Genomic DNA, 15,243 nt, shown 5'->3' on the forward strand with positions numbered 1-15,243 from the left:
TCAGTTAGAATGTCCAAGGTTAGATAATAAGGAAAAGAGTCTGAGTCAGTAAAAGGGAATAACATAAAAACTAAGCAAGAAAAAGACAATGTAAGACCAATGATTGTCATGTAGTGGATTGGTGTCTACCAAAAGCCAGAAATCCATGATTTAATAAGCTGTCTGAAGTGGATGCACTGGAATTAGTATATCTTCTCTGCCCCCTTCGAAATTACAAGATGTTCATACTCTAAAAACTATCATCACAATTTGCATTAATGGGCACTTTCTAATGATGTTAACAGACGAAAGTTAGAAAGCTCTTTGGAGAGAGCTCTGCTGCTTTTCAGTAAAGGTGATCCTTTCAGATCAGTGTTGAGGCATATGGACAGTATAGCAAACAGAAACCTTCTGGAACAGCTACTGCTGCATCTCATTTCTGAGGATAGACAGACATCTAACTTCTGGATATGTCAGCTCTGCATGTTTCATACATGTTCTGTATCTCCCTTTGAAGAAGATGAATAACAATAAAAGTTCTAAGTTCTTTGGCAAAATGTTGTGTGAAAAAAAAGGAATCCATATTGAGACTGAGCTCTGGATAAGGGAATCCCAAGCAAATCTAGCATGTGATCACTTCAGCACACACTGCTGACGACTGATCCTGTTGAAGTTATTCTGGAAAAAACCAAAATGTACAGAATTGGAAAATAAATCAGTTCTTTTTAAGCATGAGCAAAACACTTTTCTGCTGTCAAATTATGTCTTCCTTATGGACAGAGAGGAAACTAAAATTAGCCCAGAGAAGAATCCTTCTTAGGAACTTCATTTATTATATTAGAAATTGTTTCTTTTATGGGAAGATTTAACATTCCAGAAAGCATAGAGATTCAATTAAGCATCAAAGAGAAAAATACAATCCTGCACTTTGGGATATTTATTTTTATTCAGCAAATCTCAGCTCCAAGACTGAAGCCTGACAATACCTGGCATTTCATGGACAAGATTCAACAACAAGAGAAAGTTTAAAGTAGAGTTCGTAGTAATAAATAAATGGAAGGTTGACATGAGTACGAAAGTAAATCACAGCCTTTGAGGAGATGCTTTAGACACAAAGTGATTGTCAGTCCTTAGCATTTAAGGCAAGGATGAAAATAGAGTATAAATACTGTAGGAAGTAGAAGCTGATAAAGAGCACCACAGCAGTTTAATGGAATTTCATCACACAGAATTACAACTTTCCAGACAGGAACTGGAAGACCTTTATGCAAACTTGAAGCAAGCTGAAAGTGGACTTTGAAGTGAAATACTTTTTTAAAAGACATCCTAGCTCTACCAGTGTACATTGTGCAGCTAATTGTGTCTATTGTGCTCCTGTTCTCACTGTTACTGTTTCTGACAAGAATTCCCAAGAGTCCCATTGTGCTCAATCCTGTATGGTTACAGAGTTAGAAGCTCAGTCTTGGAGGACACATATGCATCAGTTTAAGTATATTACTATACCAAACCCCTTCATTATTCATTTTGGAGAATGAGGGTGGGTTTCAGGGCAGTTACAGACACATCTCCTGGATCTACTCAGCACCAGGTGAGGAGCTACTCTGTGGGCTATTTATTCATTTCCAAATGAGGCATCTCAGAGGCATCCTGGTTCCTGATTTGGATCTCCAGAGAGAAATGATTCCTAGAAGGGGACTTGCAGAAGCCTTTCATTTAAACACAAAGCTGTTTATGCCAGCAAAGAGTTAAATACTAGGAGAAAACTGGGGAAAAAAAGCTGAAGTGCATTTAAACTTTTGTGTCTAGTTGAGGGCCAGAGCCAGAGATGGGTCCCTTTTTTTTTTATTAGGACTTTTCACCAACCCTTTTCCTAGATACAGATCAACCACATTGAATGAAAAATCTCTGTCCTCTTCTACTCTGTGTTTTATACCTCCTTTGTGCATACCCAGTCTTTCCTGCAAGTGCAGAGTTGAGAGTGATCCCTCCCGCACATGTATTGGAGACCTGTACTCAGTCCTCCTCAGAGCTGGCAAGCATCATCATTCAGGCCAGCTCAGGTGTCCTGGTTAGGGTCACTCTGTAATGCAGGATATGCATTTCCCAATGCAGGCATTCTGGGATGCTCCTCAGGACTTTGTGTTCAGGAGGTGAAAATTCAGGTGTCCAAGTCACATTTCAAAGCCATTGCTGAAGGTCAGTGTTCTTCCTGATGAGGGGTGATAGCAAAGCTGATGGATTAATTTTCAGTCTCTAGAGAGCATCCTTTAATCATGATTTCCTCATCCATGGAAAGAAAATAAGTAGCTGTTACCTTTTAGTTACATTCAGTTTACTGAGCTGTGTAAACCACGTTGAGGCCCTTGAGTAGAGCAGAGAGTTGTCAAAGTACCAAAAGTTTATTTGCACTCCTAAAAGGACAGGTTTTATATTTATACATATAAATAATTATTATTATTTCTACATTAGTAATATTAATATATTTGATGTATATTTTAAAAATACATAAACAGATTATTTGTTTAAAGGCATTAAATTATGCAAACATTGCTTTCAGGACATGATCTCTGAAGGTAAAAATACATCCCTCAATTAATGACATGGACAGAATTTACGCAATTATTCCCTGTTCGCTACTAAGCCAGGATGGTTTTCAGAGGATTTCCTGGTACAGATCAGCTACTGTCAGTGACAGAAAATCCACACCTTTTCGGTTTTTTCTTGCTCCGTAGTTTGATCCTTTCCTTATACATTTGTAAAAATAATGGTTTTAAAAGATAATGTGCTTTATGTCTACTTCAGTAACAGCACAGGAGTTCATGTCACTACGGAGTTATCGAATCACAGGAATGAGAGTTTCATTACACTGCAAAATGTGTTTTGTTATGAAGAATGTCTTTAGCACTTCACTGCTATCTAAATCATGCTGATCACACACCTTCTGTTTTTTTCATCTATATATTTCTTGCTTTTCCCAGATATTCCATATAAATTGCCTTCTAAAGCAGGTTGTGAAAACAAGGCTTAGCTCCTCACCAAACTCAGCTTTTTAGCTCTCTGCAGTGCCTCTCTCCAGTGCTTTTCTGGAAAAAAAAATTCTGTCTGAGGCTGGAAATTGCCTCAAATGAGCCAACTTGAAACGGGAAAATCCCAGTTATGGCAGATTTTTAATTATTAAAGTTTCTATTAATATATTGAAGGTCAGTGGAACTGACCCAGTTTTCAGGAAGCTCTGAGCAATTTCACCTGATCTTATATTTTAGCACTAAATCCATATTTATTAAAGGATTTAGCAGACAGGTCAGAAGTAGCTAAATCTCTGATTCTGCTTCACATGAATGCTAAAGAAAAATTTTCATCTGCATTGCTCTTCTCTAAGCTGGAAAGCTTGAAACTGTTGTCAAGCCACTTTGAAGGTATGTGGGGGGACAGGGGTAAACATGTAAAAATGGATTTGCTAGAAATGAAGCATAAATTAGCATCATTATCCCTTTCTCAGCTCCAGTCTTAAATGTAATGTGAAAATAATATGAAATTCAGAATGATGCCATTTCCTGTGTTGGAGGCTCCTGTGTCTGTTCTATCAATTAAAAAGGGCCATGAGCAAAGCACCGCATTGTTGGGTTAGTGTTTGATAGGTTTCTTTTCCCATTTCCTTCTGAAAAATCAAAGGCAACATAGCAGACTTTTTGTTCTTAAGGGGACAGATTTATGCCAGTTTTTAGCAGGATATGCAAAATAAAAATAGAGAGAACGAAGCAGGTACAAGGTTTTTTATTTGTATGAGTAATTGCTTTAGTATTCTAACTTCTGAAGTGCTGTTAATGGACTGTGACCTCATTATACCTGGCACAGTGCAAATGCAGAACAAAAAGGATAATCTTAGCCTCAGATAGTTGAGATTCTTAAGCTTTAAGTGAACAACAACAAAGAGATGTGCTGATGGAGAAAGAGTAAAATTACATTACAGTTTTCGTCAACACACTGTGGAGAAGTTAAGGCACATCAGCAGCCACTGTCAAGATTTTGGGTAGGATTCAAGATGGATTAGGATTTTTAAGAGAGCTTTGAGGAATTCTGAGGCAGTTTTTACAGACCAGAGCAAAGTCCCTCCCCCAGTCATGAGGAGATAATGAGAAAAATTAAAAAGAAAAACCATTTATCTAAAAACTCACCAGCAGGCAGTTGAGTCTGGGCTCACAGAATCACAAAATTGTTTGGGTTAGAAGAGTCTTTAAAGGTCAGTTAGTTCCCACCCCCCTGCCATGGGCAGAGGCACCTTCCACTAGAACAGGTTGCTCTGAGCCCCAATAATTGGCTGGTTCCTGGTGGGGATGAGCAGTAGTGAAACAGAGTAAGTCCTGGAACTGTAGATGAGCCATTTCTTTTTTTGATTATTTGCATGAAAAATAAGCAGAATCCTGTTGGAATGGCATTATCCTTTCCTAAGAATAATATTTCTGATACCCTGAGACCTCTGGATGAACTACCCCAAGCTCAACAATGCACTGAGAACTGTCTGCTCCAGAAATTCTCAATGAAAGAGGTTTCAAGTGAATCATCCTTTGGAACTATCTCTCTTTCCTTCTTGACCCACAGAGGGCAATTAGGCTCAATTCAGTTCTTCAGGTAAGATTGACATAATATGAGGGGCGATTCAGGCAATGCAAGACATAACTCCAAGACAATAACGTGGCAAAACCCCAGATGGGAACATTGATACAAACTTAATTCCTTAGAAAAAAGTCTGCATCCATGAATCAGTTACTATCCATCAGTGCTCTCTGGTAAGTACAAACATAAGGGAGCAAAATATAGGGTAATACTCAAAGTCCAGGTGTTTCTCACAGAGGTGCTTGGATTGAATGTACTTTTTGAGGACATTAAGCTTCATATTTGCTCTTAGAATTGGGCACCAGATTTACTCAGAGGATCTCCTCTCTTCAAGGAACTACAAACAGCTTTGAGAGCTACACTGTGCAATGAGGTAAAACATAGAGCACCTCTAGGAAAGGATAAGGAGTGGCTAAGCTGTTCATACAAACACTGGATGAGATTAAAGATAAAAGGAAATATTTAGTCACCTTTTGAGAACAGCTGGTGTGAAAATATTTAACAGGCAGGTCTTTTATGCACAGGCAGAGCGTTCTAACTAAGCTTAAGTAGGCAGGAGCAATGTAGTGCAGCTGGCCAGTCTGAGAATTCTGTAATAGAATTAAAAGCTTTCCTTCTCATTTGTTCATGCAACTCAGATGGTAGCTAATCATGTCCTCTAATTTTAACAACAGAATTGGGAAATGTACCAAAAAAATGCAGCTTGTAATAAGAACAGAGGTGACAAATTCTGTCCCTGGGACTGAATGACAAAGAAACTATTCACCTGCCCTTTTCTGTAAAACAGCCTTAGCTGTCTTTTTATGTCCAAAAAGACATGTATTTAAGTGGAAGCTTAATCTGAAATCCATTTTGATAATTTCTTAGCATGCCACAAGAAAAGTAAAAGCTATTCTGACTATTTAATCACACATTAGAAACCTGTGAGCATTTAAGAGGGCTGTGCTGTAAAGGATCAGGACATGTAGCAGGTTGTGTGTTGTAAGGCTGTTTAAATTGTAGGGTACCCATCTATCTTTAAACTGGCACTAAGTGGAAGATTTAGTTTTGAGAGTTCCTGGCTCCTGGTTCCCTGTCAGAAATAATTAAACTATGTTTTAGGGAGACTGTCCTAAGTAGGTTGCTTCACAAGTGTTTTTCACAGCTGAGAGTCTATATTACAGCTCTGGGAGTCAAAACCACCTCATATATCCATTATATATGAATTACACATTCATAACCTGGAACCTGCACACTGCTGTGTGCATGGGTGGTGCTTTGGCTGGGGTCTCAGCTGGGTGGGAGATGAAACCCAAAATGTTCTCAGCATTCCCTTTCTGGGTTAGCCTAAGATCTGTTTGTTTATACCATGCAATGCATATCCCTGGCCCACGTGTGCAAGACTGTTCCTTGGCAGCATGTTGTCTGAGAAATATTTCAGTCAAGATGTAAATGTCCCTGGGGGTTTTCCATCCTTTTTCATAGGAATGACTGCACAGAGACTCTGCTTTTCAGAACATGATTTTTTTTTTCTCTCTTCACCATTTTTGAATGCACTCCATTATCCTAGTTTGACACCTTTAAATAACTCCAGGAAGGCTTCTGACTGTTACTATTCCTATTATCTCTGTTTTTTTTTCCCTCCACCACCATCTGTAGACATCTGACATTTCCATCTTAGCTGTAGGATACAAGACTGAATATTGGTATATCAAGGTGTTCATGTGCCTGTCTCAGAGTTCATTTACCTGTGGATCCATCACTTTCCTTCTTTATGCCTTGGATACTTTATCTGAAAGGTGCTGCACCTGAATCAGGGGAACCCTTGGTATCCCTACAGGCTTGGTGATGAGGGACTGGGAGCAGCCCTGAGGAGAAGGACTTGGGGATGAATGAAAAGCTGGACATGACCTGGCCATGTGCTCTCACAGCCCAGGAAAGTCAGTAGTGCCCTGGGCTGCATCCAAAGCAGTGAGGCCAGCAGGGTGAGGGAGGGCCTTCTGCCCCTCCACTCTTGTGACACCCCACCTGAAGTGCTGCATCCAGTTCTGGGATCCAGTTGTGGGGGTCTCCAACACAAGAAGGATGTGGACCTGCTTGAGCAAGTCTAGAGGAAGCCACAAAGATAATCAGAGGCCTGGGGAACCTCTGCTATGAGGACAGAACCTCTGCTATGAGACAATTGGGGTTGTTCAGCCTGGGGGACAGAAGGCTCTGGGAGGCTTTATTGTGGCTTTTTTACTATTTAAAGGGGGCTTATAAGAATGATAGGGACAGATATTTTAATAGAGCCTGTAGTGATAAGAAGAGGGATAATTGTTTTAAACTAAAAGAGGGTAGATTTAGACTAGATATAATTAAGAATTTTTTACAAAGGGGAAGAGCAGGATATAATGAAGGTGTGAAGTGACCAAGTTGGCATCCTCTGGATTGCTTGGTAAACTGGAAACAAGAAAAATTACATCTTATTTGATATTCTGAAATCCAAGTTCAACACTTATGAATAAAGATTGTAAACTAATAACCAGAGAAGGGATTGCAATCTAACTAGAGTAGCCCTATGGTAAAAGCATGCTGGAAAGCACCAGAGGCTACATTGATAATTTTTGGAGTTCAGGCTTAAATACCAGTGGTCTCAGACTTTGTACTTCCTCAAGGTATTTCTTCTCAGCTTGCTGAAATTTTAGCAGCATAAATCTAGCTTTTGATTTTTAATCTGCTGTGTCCTTTATCCTCCCCTTGACTTTGTTTATCAGGTCAGCCAATGAGAACCAAATTTACTTATTTTATTTTTTTTTAGTGCATCTTTACTGCTATATTAACCAACTTGCAGGTCATGTGTGTTCATCACCACCCTGACCAGCCCACGCTCCATTGCGGTGCTGTCTGGCAGTTGGGGAAAAAAGTAGAAAACACATGTCTGGATTCCAGCCCTTCAGCAAGGATGGGTTTCAATAATTGTCCATCCCTTATGCTCTTATCAGGTACTGTAGTATGATACTACCTCCCTCGCAGCCAGGAGCTGTGAAAATCTGTCTCTCAATGCCAGATGTAAAGTAAAAACTTCTGACAGCAACTTGAGCCCTTCCTCAGCCATGCCTTTATTGTTTGCTAGTGTAATTTCTACTTGCTTCTAATAAATCCTATGCTAGATTCTGTTACATCTCAACAGCAAGTGATGTGTGCACATGCTCTGTTTAAGTAGCCAAGATACCCAAATACTTTTGCAAGTTTGATTCTGAATGATACAGACAAGTTTCTGAGTGTCTTTAGCCCATTTGAACTCCAGAGTTCTTTCACTAGGAGACTTAAGCATATGGAACTAAATGTTTGAGGGAGTTCAGAGACATCCACGATGCTACAGTAAAAGGAGTTTTACTGGAAACTGTTCCACCACCCTGAGCTTTTTGGGAAGAAAGAGCTAGATGTTGTTCTCATGTTACATTTGAAAAATTAGGTCTTTTCTAGACATGTAAGGCATTATTGTTGTTCCTCTCATAAATTACCGTTGTCCAAAGAACTCTCTGATCCTTTTCATCATAAGTCAGTTTCGTCACAAGGGGCTGAAGACCTCGCAGCTCTCTGCTGTGGTGCACCACTATCCTCCTGGAGCTGAAGTGAATGTTCCAGCCCTGTATCAGGAGCATATCAAAAGTTCTTGAACAGCCCAAGTGTCCTGTAAACAGGGTATTCATTAGCAAAAGACTAAAAGCAACTTAAGTATGGCCGAATTTCAGTCAGGTGTGATGTTAATGCAGGCTGAGTAGTTTTGAATATTTTATATGCAGCCAGTGACACAGAGAAAAAATGTGCACTGCAGAGTACCCTGGTACCCCTTTCTGTGCTTCCAGCCCAGCCCTGCTCAGCATTTCTTCTGTTCACTTCTCCATGTCCCCAAAAGGAACTGTGTCCTTACCCTGTAAAATCTATAAAATTGCTCAGTGAAGCTGAAGGCTTGAGGTCAAAACATGTGGGAATTTAGAAGCACCAGGCAGAAGTCAGAGAGAAGACCTCATAGGCTGAAGTACTATGAATTGCCTCTCCTTCAGCTGAGGAAGGGAGAGTATAGTCAGGGCTTATGAGAGATGGAAAGTAGCAGCCAAGTAATGAGTCTGAAGAAGAAATAGATTCATTTCATTTCATCTGCAGTGCTACACTGCATCAGTATTTGGTCTTTGTTTTTTTTTTCCCTTGAAATCAATCCTGTATAGTAATGGTGGTAAACAGCTACTTTAGCACCTGATTCATGGGTATCTCTTCTCCACCAAGTCTCTGTTTTTCCAGGTAAATACAATGTAGATAAAAACACGTTTCCCAAATTCATGCCAAGGCTATGCCAGGTTTTAGACAAAAGTCTAGTGCTGGATAAAAGCGTTATGCCTGTGTCCTCAGGCCTGCTGGGGCTCAGGGAGGTTTGGGAAGGCCATCATCCTTGAAAAGGCAAGGTCCTTTAGATCTTTGCTTTTTGGTGGTAAGTACCAAAATATCTGCCTGTGACTGTGCTTCCATTAACTCTGATAAGACTTGGGAACACGCACCATCCTATCAGCTCCAGTGCATGTGGCTCACAAAAGATACGGTTGTAACTCTGAATGTCTGAAAGGGGATTTTTTATGGGTAGTAGGAGAATAGGGACATAGAGGATATGCAGATTTGGTAGAAATAGAAATATCCTTTCTTAAATTTAAACAGAGAATAAGGATTTTAATGAATCCCATCCCCAAAACCGTGTTTTAAGAAGTTATAAAACAGGCTTTGCCAGAACTTAACTTTAGCATCAGTAGTTTATCAGCACATTGTTTCCACACTTAACCAGATTTTAATTAAATGTGACTTCCGTTCTGCTTATTGGAAGAGCCTTCCCCTTTGGATTTGGGCATCACAAAAGCTTGAGGAGTGCGAGAGAATTAGAAAACAAATAGGAGGATCAATCACAGCAGAGCCTTGCAATCCATGTCCATCTCTTTTTTGTAATATACTTATTAGATTCTTATTGTCAGGAAGGATTACTGTTATGAGCTCTAGGAATTCCTTTCATTGCCCTGTAAGGTGAGGTAGTGAAGTGTGTCTGCTTTTCTTGACAGTAACACTCTGGATTTTCCCCCTCTCCCTTCTCTTTCTCCACCCATATCCCCTCCTCTCTGTTGTCTCCTCTCCCACAGAGATTTGTGCAGCGGACTGCGGAGGACATGGCATTTGTGTCGGAGGCACCTGCCGCTGCGAGGAGGGCTGGATGGGCACAGCCTGTGATCAGCGAGCGTGTCACCCACGCTGCAATGAGCACGGGACCTGCCGGGATGGCAAGTGTGAATGCAGCCCGGGCTGGAACGGAGAGCACTGCACTATTGGTAGGGAGAAAGAAAACTCGACTCCTTTTAAGAGAATAATTGATGATCAGGGAGGAGAAAAGGCGCATGCTTAATTGAATATGTGTGATCTAGTGTAGCATGAGCACCTTTGTTCTTGGATTTCAAATTCTGACATCATACATTTTCATGTGGGAACAAGACAATATGTCCTTTCATTTGTTGGTGACATGGCTATATATATTTTTTATTGTCAGCCATGAAGTACACCTATGTGGTGTTTGGCAAGCCTTTAAATGTCAGCTAGAAGCTTTTTTTAAAAACATCCCACTTCACCTCTCTTGAGAAGTCTTTCTGTGGCCTCCAAGACTCCTCTGTACTATGGTGACAACATTTTTAGAAACACGTATCTGATTTTAAGTTTTCTTTCCTTCTATTTGCTACATTATTTGCACTGTCACTTTGCTTGCCAGTATAAAAGAGGAAACTGCAGACAGATTATTTCTGGCTGGTATTTAACTCTGTCTTGCTTATCCCTTGTCTGCTTGTCTGTTCTGCTACCTTTCTAACCATTTCACTTCCCTCTTGCTTTGCTTCTGTATTCCTCATGCACTGGCACTACTCATGAGCTCTCTCTGTCATGTCTCTTATTATGTATGTTATTATTAATAAGCCAACAATATGCCTAAATCATGCAAAGAGCTTCAGTTCTCATATTAAGCAATTTGCAGCATCATTAATGAACTGCCTTGGCTTCACCTTTTTCCTTCTCTCACTTAACTACTTAATGCATTTTCCCTTCTTCCTTCTTTCTGATTGTCAAGCATTCAGCCTCTTCAGTTCCCCTTCCATAGTCATGCTATTAAATCAGTAACCCTAAACTCCCCAGATACCTTTTATTGTACATTAATAGAAAACTAAATTAGTGAATCCAGTTCTAATCTCAATAATGCCTGTGTGGACCTGAAAAAATTCAGTTGACTTTAAAAGAATTGTTCCAGAATGAAAATTATCCTTTGGTAATTTATTTTAATCAGCTTCTTTTAAAGACATGAAAATTTACCTCTACATTACTTTCATTATATCATGATAACTAAAAATCACACTTCATCAAGACTAACCACTAGCAATACCTGGACAAATATCAGCATAGTTATTGTGTGGATTAGCAGCTTAGTTATATGAGACATCACTTCCCTTGCTTGAACACCAGGTGCATTTGCACACGCAAAGACAGGAAATGAAGCCTGATTTCAGTATTTTAATTTCAGCATTAGGATAATGGTACAAACCATATATGTGGCTCAATTCTGCTTATCATTTATTTATGCTAATGTCACCCTATCACATTATGGTCTCCACATGCATCCCCCTAATGAAAAATATCTAGCTTTTAAAACGTCCTCTGTCTCATTAGACATTGCATTCTGCTTTCTTGTTGATGTCCCTAGAAGCTTTCATTTCTTTTACTGAGAAAGGGATTGAAAAACCCACATTTCTTAAATGACTTTAAAATGAAAAGAGAGCAGTCCTGTGTTAATTGAAATTCTCTGTTTCCATAATATTATTTTATAGACTTTTACTCAAGCAGTTTGATTTGGAAAGCAGCACAGATTCATGAAAGAGTCTAAAAAAAATTCAGCAAAAGGCCCCAAATTCAGGGGACGGTTTTATATGGAACTTTTTTATGTAGGGAAAAAAAAAACAACCCTGATTCATCCCCTTAGTGCCATTTTATTAGTTCTGCTGTAAAACCAAAATGCCATTAGTTCAGTATATGATAATTCTCCACACAGCTGATATGCCTGGACTGTTTTCGAACAACAAGCTTTTATCTTTCATGGTAATTAAATTTATTTGTAATATTCCTCACTCTAAGTATAAATGTTATCATGGGGAAGGCCAGCACTGCAATGCAGTCAGCATTGAGATTTTACTGGTGCACACTCTGATTTTGTGTGCTGCTACCTTCCTGTTGCAGCTCTGCCTTGGTTTAGGAATCATTCTTGGATACTTAAAGTGCTGGAGCAATTCTGTTTCTTTTCATTTCCCCCCTCCTCATCTCCTTGCATGGTGATTTAGAAACAAATTTGGACATAGTCTCCTGCCTCTGAAACTGTAAACACTATTTCCTACAGAATATTTCATTGATAAATGTTTAGAATGTGAAGGAGATTTGGCAAAGATGTAAATATTCAGGAAAATTGAATGGTTTTAGCAGGAGTAATAAGCTAGTTATGTTGGCACAAATGAAAGGACACTGACTTGGAATTACATTAAGTATGTGGAAAGCATTCCCCTTGTCCTTGTGTAATTTCCCTGCATGGCAAATTGTTCTGTTGATGGTAATTCTGTATATGTCTGTGTCATGGCCCAGTTTGCTTTAGCACTGACAAGCATAAAACCCCATTGCTGAAGTGATGCTTTACCAGTATTGCCGTGTGTGCTGGTAACACCGTAGAAATGGACGATACCAGTAGGGGACACTTCTTCCATTTCCTGTCAAGCATGCGTGAGAGTAAGACATCCCTTTTGTTTTGTAGGTCATAGGAGGCTCTTCCTTATGGTGTTCAAGGTATTCTGATTCTGGTGGATTAATTTTGCTTGCTCCTACAAAGAGTTGTGTCACTGAATGTACTATCTTGATTGCTCACATTCAGAGATTTCATTAGAGGAACCCCAGTTAATTCCCAACTGGAAAATTGATGTAGATGCTTGCATTCATCATCCCAATTCAGCAAACTTAGTGCAGGAGAGTAGAGCAGAAATTGATTATCTAACTGCAGGAATCCCAGCAGAAGGGTTCAGTCATTTTCTGGAAGGAACAAAACACACTATGACAATAGGGTCTGTGCCAGACTCCCGTGATGGGTTCTCCAGCATGTTCCTAATTCATCCCTAGTTAGAGACATTGCAGGAATTCAAGTTTCTTCTGTTCTGGCCCAAACTCCATCCAGGGAGCATGGTGGGTTTTAGGAGCATTGAGTTTAAAGATGAAATAAACCCTCTTACTGTGAGCTCTGAAAGGCCAAATTACAGCTAGCTCTGTAGTAGGCTGCTCTAAGGGTTTGCCTCACAGGAAGCAGCACAGAAAATTTCCCGGGTTTAATAAAGAGTCATAGAATCACAAAATTGTTTAGACCTTTAAGATCATCTAGTTCCAGCCCCGCTGACATGGATAGGGAACCTTTCACTTGACCGGGTTGTTCCAAGCCCCATTCAATGTTGTCTTGAACACTTCCAGGGATGAGGTAGCCACAGTTTCTCTGGACAACCTATGGCAGTGCCTTACCACCCTTAAGTGTAAAAAATTTCTTCTGAATACCCAATCTGAACCTGTCCTCCTTCAGCTTAAGGCTGTACTCCCCTGTCCTATGATTACAAGCCCTTGTGAAAACTCCCTCTCTCTCCAGCCTGTATGATTCATACAGCATTATTTAGGAAAATATTGGCAGAGGGGGCTTCCCTGCATGGTGGAGTCAGAATATTCACTATCCTTGAACAGCCTGGACACAAGACCAAAGCCATCTCTGGAAGTTCAGTCGCTGCAGCTAAATACTCCAGAGTCTCTGGAGACCTGAGGGACCAGCAGCTAGCTCTCCAAACACTCCCCAGCCTACCTAGGAGGATTTCAAAGCACCTTAGTGCCTAATCCCCGTTGATCTCCACAAAAGCTACATGTTAAACTCCTTTCTGAAATCTGGTCCTGGCACGCATGGGTGGTGGATGCAATAACAATGCCCAGACAGACAGGCAGACAGCCTGTCCCACGCTGGCTTCTGCTTATGGCGCCATCAGCCTGGGGTTTGTTTTACATAGCAAAACTCTGATTTTTGAGAAATCTGCCCCTTTAAGTTTGCCTTTCATCAGTCTTCTTGCATAAATAATCACACATGTTCTGAATAGCTGAGGTTGTAATCAGTGCCTCTCCATTTCTGCTGGAGCAGCTGGAATCCAGACAGGGCACATTACAGGTGGATCCTGGTCTCTTTTCCCCAGCTTTCTAACACATCACTTGTGCCCTTTGAATCCATAAAGCATCACAGTCCATGCATGGCCCAAGACAAAAATAAGCCTACCACTGTCTGCAGAAGGCTCTTGCTATCTTGTAGATGTGGTGCTTAGGGACAGGGTTTAGTGGTGGACCTGGAAGTACTGGGTTAGTGGTTGTACTCGATGATCTTAGAGGTCTTTTCCAACTCTTATGATTCTGTGATTCTACCTGCTGCCCAACAGTCAGTGCTCAAGTGCATCCACAGCAGAAGCTGAGGTGTGTGTGACCCTCTGGCACTCACCCTGCCTGGCTGAGATGGGTACCTTTGGGAAAGAGAAGACCATGGTTATAGTAGTTAGTGGAAAATACGCACTTGCTGCTTTGTTCTGACATGATCTTGAATCAATCTGGAGGTAATCTGGCCTTAAATAGTTGGGCAGCATATTTGCCAGTAAATATTAAGCACAGATTAACTTCAAACACAGTGTTTTCCCTGACCCTGTAACATAAACTTCACATGCTGTCCCTGGTTCAGCAATGGATGTTTACTTTCTCCTCTACTTCACATTTGTGTGACCTCAGTTTAACTCCATTGTTTTCCCTGAAGCTCTGTCCGCTTCACCTCACAGGAAGGATAAAAGGAAAAAGAATATTTGGGAAATGAAGAAGGAGCATGTAGTAGGAAACAAGTCCTTCTCAAGGACCTGCCTGCAGCATCTCTCACTTCTCTGTTCCTTCACTCCCTCTCTGTAAGCCAAGAGAAGTACTCATTATTATTCCCATTGTGTTTCAGACAAAGCAAACCAAGTCAGCTCAGGCTGGTGAAACAAGGGGGCTTTCACACTGAAAAATGGTCACAGGAGCTCCTCCCTAGCAGTTCTAAAGTGGCTTCCAGGAGTAGGGTGGTGACATGGAGCTGAGTGTGGTGGTGCCTTTCGGTGCAGGGGACACCTTAGAAAAGTAGCTTTTCTTCTGAACTCCTGCATAATTTCTCAGCATGTGCCACATGCCCGCCGTGTTTCCAAAGGAGTGTCTGTAGGGAATGAGATGATATTTGAATGCCAGAAGTATAGCCTGTATGGGTTTAGAAAAGGAAGATTCCTGCTGCTCCTGTATGAAGCCCCATTATTTTTCAAATTACAAGTAAACATTGATACATAACTGTCACATGGTTGGCATTGACAGCTGCCTTCACTGCCATCAGCTGCACAGTGACTGCCTGAGCTAACAGGTTGGACTGCTGTGCATGTCAAAATCCAAGAGATACAATCCTAGGCTTCAGCCACCGTCCAAGCAGATGGCAATGCTGTGCTTCCTGCATTGCTCCCACCACATCAACATGATTAATTCACCTCTCTGCCAAACCTCATA

General features: G+C 40.7%; 1 protein-coding gene across 3 annotated transcripts in view; it reads left to right on the plus strand.

Annotated features, from left to right (window-relative positions):
• Positions 1-15,243, plus strand: part of TENM4 (teneurin transmembrane protein 4) — a 590,079-nt gene that overhangs the window by 461,493 nt on the left and 113,343 nt on the right. For all 3 annotated transcript variants that reach the window (XM_068181704.1, XM_068181706.1, XM_068181707.1), the window contains one exon: positions 9,735-9,920. In XM_068181704.1, coding sequence (XP_068037805.1) covers positions 9,735-9,920 — 186 coding nt within the window. The remainder of the gene's footprint in view (positions 1-9,734; positions 9,921-15,243) is intronic.

Source organism: Anomalospiza imberbis, chromosome 2, assembly GCF_031753505.1.
Source record: "Anomalospiza imberbis isolate Cuckoo-Finch-1a 21T00152 chromosome 2, ASM3175350v1, whole genome shotgun sequence".
Lineage (NCBI taxonomy): Eukaryota > Metazoa > Chordata > Aves > Passeriformes > Viduidae > Anomalospiza > Anomalospiza imberbis.